The sequence below is a fragment of the Mustela lutreola genome, chromosome 3 (genome assembly GCF_030435805.1).
Source record: "Mustela lutreola isolate mMusLut2 chromosome 3, mMusLut2.pri, whole genome shotgun sequence".
Classification (NCBI taxonomy): domain Eukaryota; kingdom Metazoa; phylum Chordata; class Mammalia; order Carnivora; family Mustelidae; genus Mustela; species Mustela lutreola.
Window position 1 is genome coordinate 114,050,528 of NC_081292.1, and position 18,416 is coordinate 114,068,943.

Sequence of the window (18,416 nt, forward strand, 5' to 3'; positions counted from 1 at the left end):
GTGGAAGAGCCTAGTTTACAACTAAACTAAAAAGACAGACACATTTGGGGGCACCTAGGCAGCTCAGCTGGTTCAGCACCCCAACTCTTGTTTTCAGCCCAGGTCATGACCTCAAGATTGTGGGATCAAGCCCCGCACCAGGGTCCGTGCTCAGCGCAGAGTCTGCTTGGGATTCTCTCTCCCTTCCTTCTCTGCTCCTCCCCTTACCCGCTGTGCTTGCGTACATGCTGTCTCTCTCTAAAATAAATAGATAAAATCTTAAAAAAAAAAAAAAAAGTGGACACGTTCGTCCACACAAAATCTTCTATGTAGTTTCACAGTGGCACTATTCATAATTGCCCCCAAATAGAAACAGTCTAAATTTGTATCGAGTGAGAAATGGAGAAAGAAAATGTTACAGATCCACACAATGGAATATTACTTGGCAATAAAAAAGAAATGAAGTACTAACACATGTCACTCCACGGATGAACCCTGAAAATATTATGGGGAGTCAAAGAAGGCAGTCTCAAAAGATAAATATTATATATATCCCACTTATATGAAATGTCCAGCACAGGCAAAATCTACAGATTTAGAAAGAAGATTGCTGTTGCCTCTGACTGGGGATACTGGGAGGAAATTGTAAGTGACCACTGATGGGTATGAGGTTTTTTTCTGTGCTGAGAGAATATTCTAAAACCAGTAATGGTGATGGTTGCACAACTCTGAAAATACCCTAGAAACTACCGAATAGTCCACTTTCAATGAGTGGGTATTATGGTATGTGAATTATATCTCAGTAAAGCTATTTTTAAGAAGAGATCCAAGAAAATAAGTCTTGGAACTTGAGAGAGGGGAGCAAATATTTTGGAGGGAACAGCGCCAGACCAGGCTGACTCCAGTGTGGTTTTATATGTCTTATTTTATTCAAGCCTCACAATAACCTGCCAAGAGGCTTCGTTTTGCCAGTTTCACAGGTGAAGAAACAGAGACTCATGGACATTAAGCTGCCCTAATCTGCGAAGATGAGTTTGAACCCCTGTTGGACACACAGCATATTCTCTTTCTCTAAAAGAAGGAACTGAACAGAGACTACTTGCCTTGGCTGTTTCTTATTGGTGCATGTGACTATTTAATTATAAGAATAACACATGCTTCTCTCTCATTAAAAACTAACCTGAAACATGCCAATTGATTAAACAGTCTTTCGCAAATTAGATGGGGTGTTTGTTTTTTTTTCCTTCAAGGTGACCTCTCTCCCTTTCTAAATGCAGTGCTAGACCTGCTTAAACCATTGCTCTGCCTGCTGTCTGTTGACATATTCCCACTTAGCTGATATTCTCCTTGACCTCACCTCTGCTTGCTCCTTTAGTTGATAGAAGAGCTAAAAATGTTGCCTGGCGTCAGTCTCTCTCCCCGCCTCACCCCTGCATATAAAAAGTGGCACCCAGGTAGCACTGAACATGTTCATGACCTCCTAATCCTATTGCTATGCATGTCTCTAATCATTAGCATCAAAGAGCACTTACAAATGAATTCATATGGACAAAGTCCTCAACTAAGCATTCCAAACGCATGCACCAGCATCGTACCCCAGTCACCTTAAGAGGTTATATTAAAGCACAAATCATATGGGAGTGTGGTCAGGTGGGGTGAGAGGAGACAGACTCAAATGGAATTCATGTTCTTTGCTTTAAATGAGGATCAGCCTGAGCTGTACAAGAAGGGGAAGCCAGCAGAGAGCGTCTGGGATGCCAGCCATCTCCAAGCCACAGGCACAGAGTCTGCATTTACTCACATCACAACCCATTATCTTCCCAGCCAGGCTCCAAACCTTACCTCTGCTGAAGCAGAAGCCAAGTGCACCAGCAAGCGACCTTCCTGGGTCATCAGGATACAGCAGCCGGTTGCTTTGGCTCCTTCCCGCCTCTGCTCTCTGATCTGACAGCCCCAGTCAAACCTTCCTTTCCTCTTTCTGAACATTCCCAGTGTGCTTCCTCCTGCCTGTCAATATTTAACTACCTTGTCAAGTTACATTACATCACCTGCACTAATCCTACCCCAGCGATAGCTAGAGGGTGTGCCCGCTCTATTCAATTCAGCTCAGCGATTCTTTACCAAGAGCCTTCCATTCACTCATTTGTCTCAACACATATGGAGTACCTACTGCGTTTGGCACTGGAGATGCAAAAATGAAAGATCTGATCCCCAGAGTCTAGTTGGAGGGACAGACAAGACAGTGTGGTATGTGAGATGATGCCAAAGGTCAGGGAGCAGGAGAGTTTCCCATTACAGGCTGGCTGCTGAGAGACACAGTGACTGGGACCAGAGAGTTCCTAGACATGGCCGCACTTAGGGTGCCATCTCAGATGGGTCAGGCTAGATCTGGGAAGACACAAGGATGATGGATACTTGGCCTCAGTCCTCAAGGAGCCTAAACTCAACACAAGGAGATCTGTCATCTTACAGCCTGGCAAAGAGGGGCAGAATATCAAACCAAATGGGATAGCCATTTGCCATATTGTTTTGTTGAGTCTTATCATCAGCCATTTCTAAGCTTAAGCACTTGAACAACAATGTCTTAACAGGAAGTGTGAACTACAGCCTGCAGATCCCTTAGTGTTACAAACAGGGATGATTTCCTCAGGTTTCTGGAATAACAGATAAGCCTAGGGAATAAAGGACATTGCCTGGGGCCTATTTTTAAGACCAAGGTAAAAAAGAATTCAGATAACAGAAGAGTAATATTCTTCCCTGGGCAAAGGAATTCATCTGGGACAAAATGGTTTAGCCATAGGTGAAGTACTTAGCCTTCTAATGAAGTACATTAGCCTTCTAATGTCTCCATGACTTTTTCCAACACCAAATTTCCTGACATTTAATGAATGGTTAATGTCTTTTACATAATACAGACAGACTTGGAAAGCCACTGAGAAACACTAAGCTGTGGTCTTTAGCACCATCTGGGATCAGAAGCCTCAAAAGTTACTCACTTTGGGATTTTTTTCAAAGTGTGAATTTACCATCAAAGCACAGCTCTCAAATATGCCCCATGTGGTCTCTTTTCTACCTAATCTTACTATGGCTTCATACCCCAGAGAACAAAACCCCCCACATATGTGTGAACATTCAAAGGACCCCACCACAGGGGAGCCTAGGAGGTTGCTGTGGAAAGTGCTAGAATATTTGAATTGCAAAATACAGCTCAGTGATCTCAATACATCTAATTTGGGATAAGTTCCAAGCTCAAGAGCATCTCTGCATGGAAGCAGTTCCATCAGGTATCTTCTCAGGCAATTATCCAGTTCCCCATGTCCACTTCTCCAAGAGAGTCTAAGGAGAACATTTACAGTCTGTTGCAATACTTTACTACAAGGTATTTAGGGTTTTGACAAATACTAACTGACATCGCCACCATTCCAATGAAAACTGATGACCCGTATCTAATGCCTACTACTTGGTTGCGGCCGAAGACATTTTTTAGTCAGTTAGTGATTTTAAGCAGAACACTGCGCCAGACCCCTCTTTCACATTCTGGAAGCACAGTTTAATTTCAGGCTTTAATAAATCCACTTCGCATGTTGAATCATCACAAAACTGAAGTTTGACCACACTCAAGCTTGCTCTTGTTTAAAACCAAGACTTTTTCAGAGCTTTTTTTGCTTAATGACACATAACACACTTGGCATTAGGAATATTATACATTATTAATGGAACAATTGTTACTACTAATTGCCAAATGCCCAGGGATTTCTGGATCCAATTAGAATGGATTTGTGTCATTTATCTCACGATCCCACTAGAAAGACAAGCTACTGTATGACCTTTGTTTGCTTTTAGAGGCAATTTTAGTAAATTTTAACAAATGTGAGGTAAATTTTTCAAACAATATTGATAATATCATGGCTGATAAGATAACTAATATTCCACCAAAACCCACAAACAAACAAACAAGCAAATGTGAAGAACATTTCCAGATGTAAACCCATGGTGAAATTCAGTTTTCCAAAGACAGAAGGTTTAAAATATATCCTGTTTATCACCTGTGTATTCAGCTTCACAAAATAGAAGAAAGGGTTTTGGATGTTTGATTGCTTTTAATAAGTCATCTTAATGAGAGGTTCAAAACTAAAACTAATTGCCCCCAAAACCAATTTAATAAATATTCATCTGGTTAAGAGAGTGAGCGGCTCACATGTGTGTTCACCATGAGCATAGATAAAGAACTTGAAACCTCAGTCAACATGTGGGACCCCAGGCAAGGCACTCCAACCCCATGATAAGGCTCCAAGCCTGATTACCTCTTAGGAGGAATAATTAAGGACAAGTGACTTGTTGTTTAAGGCAAACATTGACAGTCCTGCGTGTCAGGAAGTACTGTGTCTTTTAAACAGTTACTTTGGGAGCGTAGATTACAGAAGCGTCTAGAATACAAAAGAGTCCTCCCCATGCTGCTGTAACTGTCACAGTTTGCCCAAGACTGGGGCATTTCCCAAGAAGCATCACTTGGAGTGCTAAAACCATGAAAGTCTTAGGCAGGCTATAAGTTGGCCACCCAACTTGCTAGTATTCAGATCATGTTAGAATTTCATCTGGGGAGCTAACTTCATGTTATATGATGTATTGTTTTGCATCTTGTTTGAACCAACAGATTCTGATTTTTAGGGTTGACATTTGAAATAAATATTTATAGACTGGCCCAGTAAGTGACATGGATTTTCAAGTTGCTTGAAATTTTTTAGGTAAAAAATGAAATGTGTCTATCACAGAGTTTTTTGTTGTTTGTTTGTTTTTGTTTTTGTTTTTTGAGGGGCGCAGGAACTAAATCCAAAAACGAACTCAAAAAAACATCCAGAAGGACTTCATACCCTTGCTTAACAAATTGTGGTCTGTAGGATTAGCTATACTGGCAGTACTAAAACCTGTTAGAAATGTACAAACCTTCCCCCCTCCTAGACCTCCTGAGTCAGAATCTGCATTTCTATAAAATCCCTGGGTGGCTCTGAGGCACAAGATAGTTTGTGAAGCCCTCTTTTAGAATGTGTTGAAGCCTGGGGTAAAAAGAAGCAAACCTCCATACAAACATTTGGTAGAGTTATAAAAATGAAAACATTCCTGCAACTCAAACCATTTTGGCCAAGAAAATAAAGGTGTTATTGTAATTTATGCTTTCTGGGTCTTGTGAATTTTAACTTCATAGTCCAAGAGGCCATAAAATATCGCTAAACTCTAAATGAAGCCAATGACTCAATGGTTTTCCCACAAGGAAGCCTTTAGGATGCCAGGATCCAATTCAAAGGGTAAAGCTAGGGCGTATGGGGCCCCCCTGTGTGCACAGGTCTGTCCTCACCATCCTCTATCCCTAGGATCTCCCTTGAGTAGAACATCCAACCGAGACGACTCCTCGGTCATAGGTTTATAACTGAAACATCCGTTGGCAGAAGAATGCATAAAGAGCAAGTTTCTGACATACATACAGATTGAGAAGTCTATTTTGGAACAGAAGGTCTGAGGGGTCTTAGATCACCTGGGTAGGGACGAGGTTGGTATTTGGACATACTAGTCTAGGGCAAAGCTAGTTACAAAACTGTAAGTATATGACCCATCTTTGTAAAATGCTGTGGGAGGTGTGGGGGGCTGTCAGCAGAGGGCTGCATCAGATAATAAGGGGTAAGAGATTTTACAGAAGAGGGCATTTCAGCAGAAACTCGTGCCCTGTGGCTAGAGGGAAAAAGAGGGCAAAACCAAATGAAAGTGATATGTAAAGAATAAAAGTTAAAGTGAAAGCTAAAGAGATAACAATAATCATAGTGAACTGCAATAATAGGAACAGTAAAAAGCTTTATGTTTTGAAAAGGAAGATGTATATTATAACGGCCAGGACGTAAGATTCTGAAGCCCAAATTCTAAATATTTCAAATGGCAAGCCAGACAAAGGTCAAGTACAAAATTTTTGTTTTGTGTAATTTGTATAATAAAGCAGAAAATGTACTCTTTTTTTTTTTTTTTTGGCTATGGGATAAAAATTTACAAAAAGTGATTACATATATGTCCACAAAGAAAACTCTAAAATTCCTTGAAGAAAATGAGGAAAAAATAAGAACCACACAAGAAACACAAATATCTAAGTGCATTTAAAGTAAAAAAATAGTCTTCTAAATAATCTAAGAATAAAAAGCAATAAAAGTACAAATTACAAATTATATGATGTGCACAATACAACAATCAAAGCTGCGATGCAGCTAAACTCAGAAGAAAAGCTATAACTTAAAATGTTTTTAAGAAAGAGAGAGGATGGAAATAAATGAATTAAACTTTCAACTTAGGGAGTTAACCTCATGAAAACAAAATAAACTTGAACAGAAGAGCACTGAAAAAAAAAACTAAAATAAATTGCCTAGTAATTAATTTATACATTAATTTCACAAACATTCATTGAACAGTGACTCAGAGTTGTTTTTTTGTTGTGTTTTGCACTTGTCTAGATTCAGGGACATGGCAGCAAAATGATTGCTGATAATTAATAGATGAACAAAAATTAATGGTTAAATAATTTATGTAAATATTTCACACTTGGTGGAAAGAAACATAACTCCCTACACTTTAAACCAAAATGATTTATTTATTTTTGAGAGAAAGAGAGAGAGAGCAGGATCAGGGGTAGGGACAGGGGGAAAGAGAGAGAATCCTCAAGCAGACTCTAAGCTGAGCACAGAACCCCACATGGGGTTTGATGCCACGACCCTGAGATCATGACCTCAGCAGAAATCAAGAGTTGGCCATTTAACCAACTGAGCCACACAGCACCTTTCCCTACACTTTTAACACAATATGGGCAGGGTGAAAAAGAATAATTATATCATCCGAGAAACCTGACGAACACCACCTCAGCCAGGGGATCCAAGTCAACATCATCTGTGATAGATTCTGTTAATAGTATGAACCCTTGATAGAAAGTGATCGAAAGGGCTCCTGACCTCTGTGGTCTTCCTCCCCAAGCCCATAGCCTCCCCCTATAATCATGAAAACAAACAAAAACAAAACCAGACAATTTTCAATCAAGAGGCTTCCTACAAATTACCTGACCAATATTCCTAAAAACTGTCAAAATCCTCAAAAACAAGGGAAGACTAAGAAATTGTGGTAGTCCAGAAGAGCCCAAGGAGACATGACAACTCAAAGGAATAGAATAGAGGAATAGGAAAGGAATATTAGGTAAAAGTAAGGAAATCTGAATAAAGTACGATCTTAATTAATAACACCGTATTATTAATTGTGACCGAGGTATCATATGGATGTAAGATGTAATCACAGAGGAAACTAGGTGTGAAATACATGGTAATCTTGGACTCTCTTCTCATTTTTTCCGTGAATTGAAAATGGTTTTAACAAATAAAAGCTACTGGAAAATCTAAAAATAAATGAACAATTTCAGATAGTGATTACAAATTATAAATACAGAACACAACATAGGGTAACACAATAGGAGGGCCTAGGGTGGGAGCGTGGCCATGAAATGTCTTCAGCAAAGTTTCGCCAGAGGCATCTGAGCTGAGACTTTAAAAATGAGGTAGGGAAATCTTAGGGAACTTGTTCCAGATAGAAAGACAACATCAAAACCAAAATATCAAGGAAACAAGCAAACAAAGGATAAGTTAAACTGAAAGCTGATTATTTGAAAAGACAAAACAAGCAATGTTTGGCATCCTAATCAAGAAGAGAAGATAAAAAGATATAAAACAAAGAGTAAGAAATAACGTTCACTAAGTCAGTATGTCTGAACAGGAAAGTCTGATGAAAAATGGCATAAAAGAAGAAACTCGAATTCCCTTTATAAAATTAACTGTTGTAAATGGAATGTTAGCAAATTATATTCAGCCTTGTAGTAAAGCACACTATGACCGAGTATAGTTTGTTTTGGTTATATAAGGATGAAGCAACATTTAAAACATCTATCAATTAAGTTTAAATTAACAAATTAAAAGAAAAAGTGATTATGTCATTAGATGCTAAAAATCATTTACTACTATTTTGTAAGAACTCTTCTTGACTTCAAGTAAAATAAACATCAGAGGACACTTCCTATGCATGAGAAAGCATTTATCAGAAACCAATAGAAAACACACTTAAAATCATAAATAAGGTAAGAATGTCGTCTACCAGTGTTTGCTTTTCAACACTGTTTGATGTAGTAAGAGCTGCTGTAATATGACTAGCGGATGTAATAAGATGTGAAAATGAAATAAATGAGACAAATATTAGAAATAATATAGTATACAAAAATGACTACAGATGGAATTATACATACCTAGAACATCCAAGAAATATTACAAAATCTTTCTAAAATCAGACTGTATTAAGGCAGCTGAAAATAAAATAAACATAAAAATACAATAGTGCAGGGCACCTGGGTGGCTCAGTGGGTTAAGCCTCTGCCTTCAGCTCAGGTCATGATCTCAAGAGTCCTGGGATCAAGGGAACAAGCCACTGGTGGATCAGGGTCTCTGCTCAGCAGGGAGTCTGCTCCCCCCACCCTCTCTCTGCCTGCCTCTCTGCCTACTTGTGATCTCTGTCTGTCAAATAAATAAATAAAATCTTAAAAAAAATACAATAGTGCTTATTTATACTGTACATCAACAGGAAAGAAAAGTAAACTAAAAATCTCAAAAGTCTTACTGTTTTTTGAATGGGAAAGAGAGAGAGAATCTGTTTCACCAAGGTGCCCAAGGGCCAATAGACACGTTTGAAACAAACTATACTACATTTGAGAAAGCCTCAGACTTTGTAGGAATAATTCCCCAGAAGGCAAACATAGACAGAACCTGGCTTTTCTGTCAAGTTGGTCAGTCCCTCTCTCCATGTGTCCTATGTTTCAATGGGGGCATTTCAAGTTGTCTCCAAATGCGTCCTCTACTTCCAGCATAGATTTAATTACTGTGTGTGGATGCAATATTTGAATGACCACTGGCACCCACTCTGGCCTTTTAGAGGCAGAAGAGGAGAGATCCATGTCCAACGTACGCAGCTCTGAAGCCCTGAAGTCTGCCTCTTTGATGTGGCCTTTTTGTTCCACTGACTCATTCCTGGAGACAACATGCTGAAGCTATTAAAGATGAGTTGAGATCTTTGCAGTGTAAGCAGTAACATGAGGTCTTACGATGTCTGCATAAACACAGACGCACCAAGAAACATGGCGACCCGGCTAGTGAGTGGTCTTTTTGACAGCAGGTTTGTAATCTGGGCATCTATGAGAGAAGGATTTTATTTTATTTTATTTTTTAGCAATCATACCTAAACCTCAGTAGCAAATGCTTTTTCATGATACTGATTCTGGATGGGGTGGAGATGGGGATGGAGGTGAAGCTAATAAAGATGGAAAGGGAGAGGGGCACTAGTTCTTTTGCCATCAGAAGAAACAAGGAGGGGCACCTGGGTAGCTCAGAGGGTTAAGCCTCTGCCTTTGGCTCAGGTCATGATCTCAGGGTCTTGGGATCAAGCCCGACATTGGGCTCTCTGCTCAGCAGGGAGCCTGCTTCCTCCTCCTCTCTCTCTGCCTGCCTCTCTGCCTACTTGTGATCTCTGTGTATCAAATAAATAAATAAATAAAATCTTAAAAAAAAAAAGAAGAAGAAACAAGGAATCAGTGTCCCCTGAATCAAAGAATCAAATCCATTTACACGAAAGAAAATTTAAAATTCACAACCCAAGACCCAAAAATGTGTTAGTGCTTTGTAAGTCTATAAAATCGTCTCATTTAAAAGAAATAAATGTGATTTCCTCTGAAACATATGCATTCACCATACACTAGTGTTGGGCACAGCAAAGATGGCGCTGGCCTGCCTTCTCTTCCGGCTAGAAAAGGCGCCACCATGGCAGTATTGGCGCCTACGTGGCGGTTTCGGTTCCGCATATCTCTGATATTTCCTCCTCTCGCCCAACACACCCTACCCAGTTACTGACTACGTAACCAAGCCCCATAGGCTCTCTCCCCGCTGACCTCATTTCCCATCCCCTACCCAATATAAGCTGCAACCCCGCTCAATAAAGTGAGATCCTGCTTCGACAGATCCCCGAGTCTGGTGTGGTTCATTAATGCGCCTGGACTCGCGACACTCGCCATCCCGCTCAGCCCCAAGGGGAGCTACCAGCTGGCCCGGACGCTCTCCTCGTGCCTGTCGGCCCGCAAAACCTACCAGAGTCCGACAACTGGTGCCCCGTGTGAGGACCCTCTCCTCGTTCTTCTCGCTGAAGGGCCAATCGGTCTTCGGGTGAGTGTACCCCCATAAATTATGGGGCAGTCATCTTCCAAAAGTGACCCTGCCCTCGAATCCCTGCGTTTCCTTTTGAGAAGCCGCGGTCTTTCCCTCACCGATTCCCAAGCCCTTAAGACATGGGAGGCCTTTGTTAAGGTGGCTCCTTGGCTTCCGGAAGGTAACCTTTTTGATTGGGACACGTGGGATCGTATTGAACAGCTAATCCATAAAGCCCACGTAAACAGGGGGGAGATACCCCCTTTGGGTACATATCCTCCACCCAGACCCCCAAAGGGGCTTAAGGAGTCACCTTGCCCCCCGAAATCTTGCACCCCTCCCCCTTCCCAATCCGAGGCAACCAAACTCCCTTCTGGGACGCCCACTCCGACTATATCAGACAAGTCACAAGAGAAGTCTCCCACCCCGCCTCAAACATTCCTGACGGCCCCTCCGCTAGACCCAAAAAACTCTATCCCCCTCTAAACCCTTTTGATGAAGCCCCTTGGCCCCCAGATCTCCAAAGTAAGAGCCCCCCTGTGCGACCCCCCTCCACTAACCCCTTTACTCCTCCGCCTCCTTAATGGTCTACTCCCCTTCGTCCTCCCCTTCCTGGGACCCATCTTAACCCTACTCCTCCTAGTTTCCTTTGGCCCCTGCATTATAAACAAGTTGGCCCAATTCGTGCAAAAGAGGATGGAAGCCATTCAATTAATGAATGTCCAAGTACATTATCAGAGATTGGCCGCCCATGATGAAGACACCTACTAATAGCGCCAACGACCTTTATTGGCCAATGACGGGTAAGACCCCATGAAGACCAGGGCAACCTAAGACAGGCCTTAGAGGAAAGTTCCCCTTGTAGCTGCATGATATTCAATGACGGGTAAGACCAATGGGAGGGACAGAACAACCTAAGACAGAGGACATACCTTTGCTGTATGACCCTCAATGACGGGTAAGTCTGTTACCTCACCACTGGCAACCTAAGACAGAAGTCATGCCTACAAAAACAAAAGGGGGAAATGTTGGGTACAGCAAAGATGGCGCTGGCCTGCCTTCTCTTCCGGCTAGAAAAGGCGCCACCATGGCAGTATTGGCGCCTACGTGGCGGTTTCGGTTCCGCATATCTCTGATATTTCCTCCTCTCGCCCAACACACCCTACCCAGTTACTGACTACATAACCAAACCCCATAGGCTCTCTCCCTGCTGACCTCATTTCCCATCCCCTACCCAATATAAGCTGCAACCCCGCTCAATAAAGTGAGATCCTGCTTCGACAGATCCCCCGAGCCTGGTGTCGTCCATTGGTGCGTCCGGGTTCGCGACACTCGCCATCCCACTCAGCCCCAGGAAGGGGCCTCCGGCTGGTCCGGTCGCCTCCACCCCTCCGAGGGAACCCCAACACACTAGGATCCAATAAATATCCAAATCACGGAATCTATTGTTATGTCATTCCTTAGCCTTTGCTTCGGTGTCTGCAAATTAGGTTGAAAAGTGAATTTTCTTTAAGCGTCTACTGTTGTTCTTTGTCACAGCAAGAACTCATTAAACTTTGAAAAGGGAACAGGGCTGTTTGCAGCAAAACTGCAAGACTAATCCTATCACATTATCTATATCATGCAACAAACTAAGCATCATTATAGTTTCATAAGATACAATAAAAATTGCTCTTTAATTATTCATAGCCTGTTTCCAGTACATAGAATAATAAAAAAAAAAAAATACGCGAGAGAAACAGAAATGCTGTTATCCTAGACATTTAGGCAGGTCAACAGAAAACTCAGCTGAGCTGGAAAATGTCAGATGGCAGAGCTCCTAACAGCACTGATGGCTTGAGTGCCTTGAGAGTGCCACACCTCCTTCCCTCCGTGCTGTCAAATGTTCCCATTACCTATCCATGCTCTTAAGCCCCAGAGAAACACAACATTAAGGTTATTCATCTTGCACACTGACTGACTCAGCTTCAGACCCAAGTCTGTCAAGGAGCATGCTGAGGGCAAATCTTCAAACAATCAAACTGGCCTTCCCAAATATCCAGCCATGAACGTGGCATATTATTTTCATTAACATCTAACTCCCCTACCATACTCTAAGCTTCGTGGGCTCGGGAGCAGATGGTATCATTCTGCTCATCACCGTAGTGTCAGGATCTGGAACAGTGCCTGGCACACAAAAGGCAATAAATATTTATGTTGACTAGATCCTAGAAGAAGAGTATCTCTACTTAATGCACCTACAAAATGGGCATAATTTCTGTAACCATTCTTCATTACTAGGCATTTAAGTATCTTCCTACATTATAGTATTTTAAACATTGTTGTGATGAATATCTTTATTTGTGGGGTTTCTTCATATTTTGGGTTCCCAAAAGGATAATTGGTGGGTCAAAAAATCAGAACATTTTTATGGTTCTTGATATATAGTGCCAAATTATTTATGGAGGAATCATATCACAAGTGAAACATAGAAGAACAGATTTTACCACTGGCTCATGAAGACCGGCCATTAATTTTTTTTTTTTTTTAATAGTAGGTAAGGGAAAACTGGAATGCTATCCAATATTCTACTATAATTTTGAATGTCATTAATTTGGCAAATTGAGTATTTTTCTTTATTTAAGTAATTGTATTTTCTCTTTTGTGCATTTGCCACGGAATGATGGGGTCAAGGCTGTTCCTCTATGTGTGGGAGTCTTTCTCAGATACTTAAAGACACTTTTGCACCATAACTTCTCTGACAATTTCATTCCTTTTGCTTCAAATACTCTTTCTCAAGAATACAATAGGACTTTAGAAAGCTGGAGTTTAGGTGATACTTCTACTGGGCAGGGATCTCATTACTATATGGCCTTATTCAATAGACCAGGAGTCCCTCGGGGTCCTCTCTTGGGTCCCTCATGATGGTCATCTAGATTATTTCCATGTGTGTTGATAAACACCATTAGAGGTTTTCACTCTGGAAGAATTAGGGAGTTATTTTACAGAGTCAGGCCAGTTTTATGGGCCAATAAGTACTAGCCTAAGTAAGTCATAGTCAAGGACCAGCCTACACAAAGAAATCCTATACCTCTAAAAGTTTCAGTGGTAATATAATTGAAAGCTGTCACCAAATCCTGTTACCTATCTGGGTAGAAAAAGTACTCTACAAAACAGTGATAGCCCAGAAGGTAGAGAGCTGAATTAAGGTCAAACTTTGAGTGCATGACAGATTCAAGATAATAGCTGAGTGATAAAATAAAACTTTCCCAGAAACCCAAGTCTTAATAAAATTGTTCTGGAAATTTTGGGGCTACTGCTCTACTTACCTTCTTTGTGTTCCTGAGGACATTTGGTTTGGGTACTAGGCGCATTTATGAATGTGAAGGCAACTGGGAAAACTGGTAACGGGGACCGAAGTGGAATCTGGTTTGTGGAGCGTCGCAAAGGTCACTACTCGTGTATAAATATTTACCTAAGGCTTCTAAAACAAAGCAATCGGTCATCGTTCCAGACACCCATTGCTTAAACACTTGGAATGAAAGATTCCAAGAATACCTATAAAACTATTTTAGATTTCAGAGGTCAAAAATTCTCAAAGATAACCCAAGGTATGCACGGTAAAGCTAAATGTTTACCTCTTCCATTGTTTCTATTTGGCTGGACAATGCTTGATAAGAAGAGAAAGAGCATTTATGTTAAAAGCGCTCCTTTTTAAGAATAATTTATATAGAGAGAGCTAAATGTCAACCACAGATAAACTCTAACCACATTCTACAAATAATTTCAAAGGTGGTTCCTTTTTGTCTCCCACCAGAGATCACAGTTGAGCAGGGGAAAGGAAGTACAGTGGTGAAGAGCATAGACTGGAGACAGGCAGCCCCAGTACAATCCCAGTTCTGCCTTTCTTAACTGTATAACTGGGGATGTGCCATTTAATTCTATATTCCTCGGTTTCCTCATCTGCAAAATGAGGTTGATAATGACACTATCTCACAGCATTGTTGTGAAGAGGAAGTAGGTTAAAAATGTAAAAACCCTTCAAATCAATGACCAGCAGAGCCATATATTTTCCAATATGAGATTACGAATCTCTTAAGAGTAGAGTTTATATAACTGTGTTTTCTAATACATTACATTATTGCGGCACATAGTAGGTGATCAATAAACAATTGCTGAATGAACAGCTGACTATAAAGGATTTTCTATTAGAATTTCTTTAAAGGAAGATGTTTCCTTGTGCCATCAAAGCATGACAATTCAGTACAGGACTGACAGACTGTTTTCAGAAACAATTCCAGAGCGCAGAGTACGTGTGCTTCTATGCATCAGCAAAGTGAATAATGAGAGAGCAATGAACAATATTAAATAAGAGACAAGTAAGGGTTTTAATGCAAATCCGAATGACTTTCTTTTAATGCAAGTATTATTTTCTTGGCATAGCCCCGGCCTGCCTTTCTACTCTTTACTGATAAGGCCGTGACTGTTACACCATCTGGAATAGGTCAAGGCCAAGTGGAGATTCTGAGCTCATCCCTAATTACTCCTTTATTCAAGTGGGGGTTAGAGAGTGGGTGGGAAAGTTTCAGGGAACGATTTTCAAATGACACAGATTCACTAATAAAATGCTCAGGAGCTGGTTTAGGCCTATTTAATCTCCAAGACATCTGAAATAACACAACATCTGTAATGACTTCTTATCCTGGAAAATCCCAGAGCGTTTTACATTTTTTTTTTAATCCATGTATTCAGCAAGTCCTATCACTCATTACTGAAATGCAGTTCCTGTGTCTAGAGTAAGAGAGAGAAATGTTTTTAATAGGTACCGCAAGATAATGAGATGACTAGACACACAGCTTCCCATAGCTGAAAACAAAGACAGACCAGCTTTACCAAGTTGGAAGAGGGCCAGCCTCTACAGCACTCACCATATTCTGGGTGTGGCATCACCAGCTTCCTCCTTGGACAGAAAAGGAGTAAGAGGCTGGGTAAGTATATGACTGAGGCAATGAGTGAATGATTAAATGAACAAATACAATAAAGTTAGAGAAGTTACGGGCCTCCAAAGAGTTTAGTAGAAAGAGTCAGGGACTTCCCCACTTATCAAATCAGCCAAAGAATGGATTCTATTTTAAACATGAGTATGTGGCTACAGTTATCATATCGGACAGTGAAGGCTACATGAGTCCCTTGGACATCCCCTTTGTTTTTCTGGCTACTTCATGGTGTCCTCTTCTCTCACCTGCTACTTACACATTGGGGTTTCTCTTTCATCCCCCACTTTGGTGACTACGCACCCTTTCTTTGGTTGTCCTTGCGACACCTGGTATCCTGCACCGCCGAAGTCTAACTTTTCATCCTCCCAGGTAAAATAGCTACTCTATGAATTAGTTATTTTGGTTGCAGGCCTTGCCACCTACCCAGGCCCCCAAGGAGGGAACCTTTCTTGACAGCTCATCTCTCTTCCAGCACCCTCCCAGACGTGACTCTCGATTCTTGCTATATTTATGTTTACCTTCCAATTATTTTTGAAATCCACCCTCTGCACCCCAATTACCATTGTACACTCCAAACTCATCCACTCTTTCCTGTATTTCAACTGACATTCTTCCAGCTCAGGGATTCTTAGTGTTGGCTGCATATTAGACTCACAGGGAAAATTGAAAACATGACCAGGGCCTGGATCCACCCCCAAGGGATGTGGTTTACTCGAGATGAATTGGGGCCCAAGTAATGGTATTTTTTTTAAAGCTTCTCACATCACTTTGTGCAGTCAGACTTGAGAATAACTCATCCTGCTCATCTCTCTGTCTCTAGCTTTGTCTCCCCTACAGCCACACCCTGGAGAAGCACCAGGCTGCTCTTTCTAGAATGTTCATCTAGAAAATGAAACCCAAATTCCTGAACTTGCCCTAGTCTTCCTACTTATGTCCTGACATTCTCAAACTCACAGAAGCAGAGAGTAGGATGGTGGCATCCAAGTACTGGTGGGCGTGCGGGGGGGGTTGGGCTGGAAGATGGACAGAAATTTAGACATGTTGATATAAAGTTTCAGTTATGAAAAATGAATAATTTTTGGAGCTCTACCGTATGCTTGGTGACTACAGGTAATAGTAATGCATTGTATACTTGAATTTTTGCTAAAAGAGTAAATATTAAATGTTCTTATTGTACACATGCCCACAAATAACTACATGAAGCGATATTTAAATTAACTTGATTGTGGTAATCATTCACAACATATTTGTACATCAAAACACCATGTTATCTTAGCGAAATAAGTCAATCAGAGAAAGACAATTATCATATGATCTCCCTGATATGAGGAAGTTGAGAAGCAACATAGGGTAGGAAAAGAATAAATGAAACCAGATGGGATCAGGAGAGAGACAAACCATAAGAGACTCTTAATCTCACAAAACAAACTAAGGGGCGTGCCTGAGTGGCTCAGTGGGTTAAGCCTCTGCCTTTGGCTCAGATCATGATCTCAGGGTGCTGGGATTGAGCCCCGAATCGGGTTCTCTGCTAAGCAGAAAGCCTGCTTCCCCTTCCCCCTCTGCCTGCCTCTCTGCCTACTTGTGATCTCTCTCTCTCTCTCTCCCCATCAAATTAAAAACAAATAAACAAAAAACCTGAAAGTTGCCAGGGGGAGGCAGGTTGGGAGAGGGTGGAGGGTGGTTGGGTTATGGACGTTGGGGAAGGTATGTGCTTTGGTGAGTGCTGTGAAGTGTGTAAATCTGGCGATTCACAGACCTGTACCCCTGGGGCTATTAATATATTATATATTAATAAAAAAATATAAAATTATTTTAAAAAAAGGAAAAGAAAACATCATGTTTTGATGTAGCACACCACGGTAGCATACCACAAATATATACATTTTTTTTTTTTTGTCAATCATGTCTCAATGAAGCTGGAAAAAAAGAAAACATCTGAGTAAAAAAAGAAACTCAACAAAACAAATCATCACATACCCACTCCTTAAAAATATGATTTTGGAGATTAAACATAGGTCTTCTCTCTCAGCTTCATATCACTTATCAAACTTGAGTGTGCTCTCTCGGGTTGCTGGAGAAGTTCCACATGCTAACACGTGGGTGAGGACAAAAGTATAGAGGATTCCTGGGGATGACCCCACCCCATGTCTGTTCTCACAAGAGCAGGTCTGCTTTTTGTGGCCGAAGACTTGGGCTCTGGGGTTAGTCTATTTGCTTTTGAATCGCTTCTCGGCCTTTTGGCAAAGATCTAGTGTATCTTCATTTGAGCTGTGTGCTTCCCCTGAGCGGAGGCGTGACTTCCGTGACTTCCACAAGTTAGGTAAACTCTCTAAGCCAGCCTTATAATGGAGGATGATGCAGTCGTTTGTTGACTCACATAAGGAAAAGCAAGCAAGGAGTTTACCTGGTGCCTGTCACAGAGAAAGCACTGAATGAATAGGAGCCCCATACTACTTTACGTCTTTTCCTTGCTGAAGTTAACAATAATATTCATTTGAAGAAGGGGAATTTGCCTGCATTTTAAAATACTTGGTGAGGAGCACCTGGGTGGCTCAGTCGTTAAGCGTCTGCCTGGGCCCAGTTCATGATCCCTGGATGCTGGGATCGAGCCCCGCATCAGGCTCCCTGCTCCCCTGGAAAGTCTGCTTCTCCCTCTCCATTCCCCCTGCTTGTGTTCCCTCTCTCTCTCTCTTAAATAAATAAATAAAATCTTAAAAAAAAAAAAAATACTTGGTGAAAGCACTGTTCTAGAATGTTGTGACTGTGGAGAGTCCAACTTAGTTCTCCCTTGGGATCTCTGTAATTTGAGTTGCTAATGGATCCAGTGTTATTTCTTTATTCTGCAATTCAGAGCCTGAAGTCCATGCCTCTCTCCTGTTCACTAGAACCCTTCAGTGGAAAAGAAAACACCAACCTAGGACTCACATTTCGATGTGAGCCACAGGTGTTGGTGGGTGCCAGCTTCTGGCAGCATGGCATGAAAAGAAATGAATGCTCTTGCCAATGTTGAGAATATGGCTACAGTATGCCTATTACAAATATTTACCTTTTTAGCTGGAATACCAGGGGACACTAGGGTTTCTGTTTGAACAGTGCTTTGAGGCAGAACTCATTGAAAATACATAGAAAGCTTTGCATAAATAAACCCTTTTATGATTATACTTGTAACACATCATACCATCAGACTGTAAAATAAAGCTTGGGGGGA

The 18,416-nt window shown here is 41.2% G+C and overlaps 1 protein-coding gene across 8 annotated transcripts in view; it reads right to left on the bottom strand.

Moving 5' to 3' along the window:
- The window catches only part of NCKAP5 (NCK associated protein 5), an 891,925-nt gene that overhangs the window by 753,097 nt on the left and 120,412 nt on the right, over positions 1-18,416 (bottom strand). For 6 of the 8 annotated variants that reach the window (XM_059166690.1, XM_059166694.1, XM_059166693.1 and 3 more), the window contains exon 1: positions 1,822-1,980. The exons of the other annotated variants lie outside the window; for them this stretch is intronic. In XM_059166690.1, coding sequence (XP_059022673.1) covers positions 1,822-1,965 — 144 coding nt within the window. In that variant the 5' untranslated portion in view covers positions 1,966-1,980. Of the gene's footprint in view, positions 1-1,821; positions 1,981-18,416 lie in introns of those variants that run through there. 8 annotated transcript variants of the gene reach the window in all.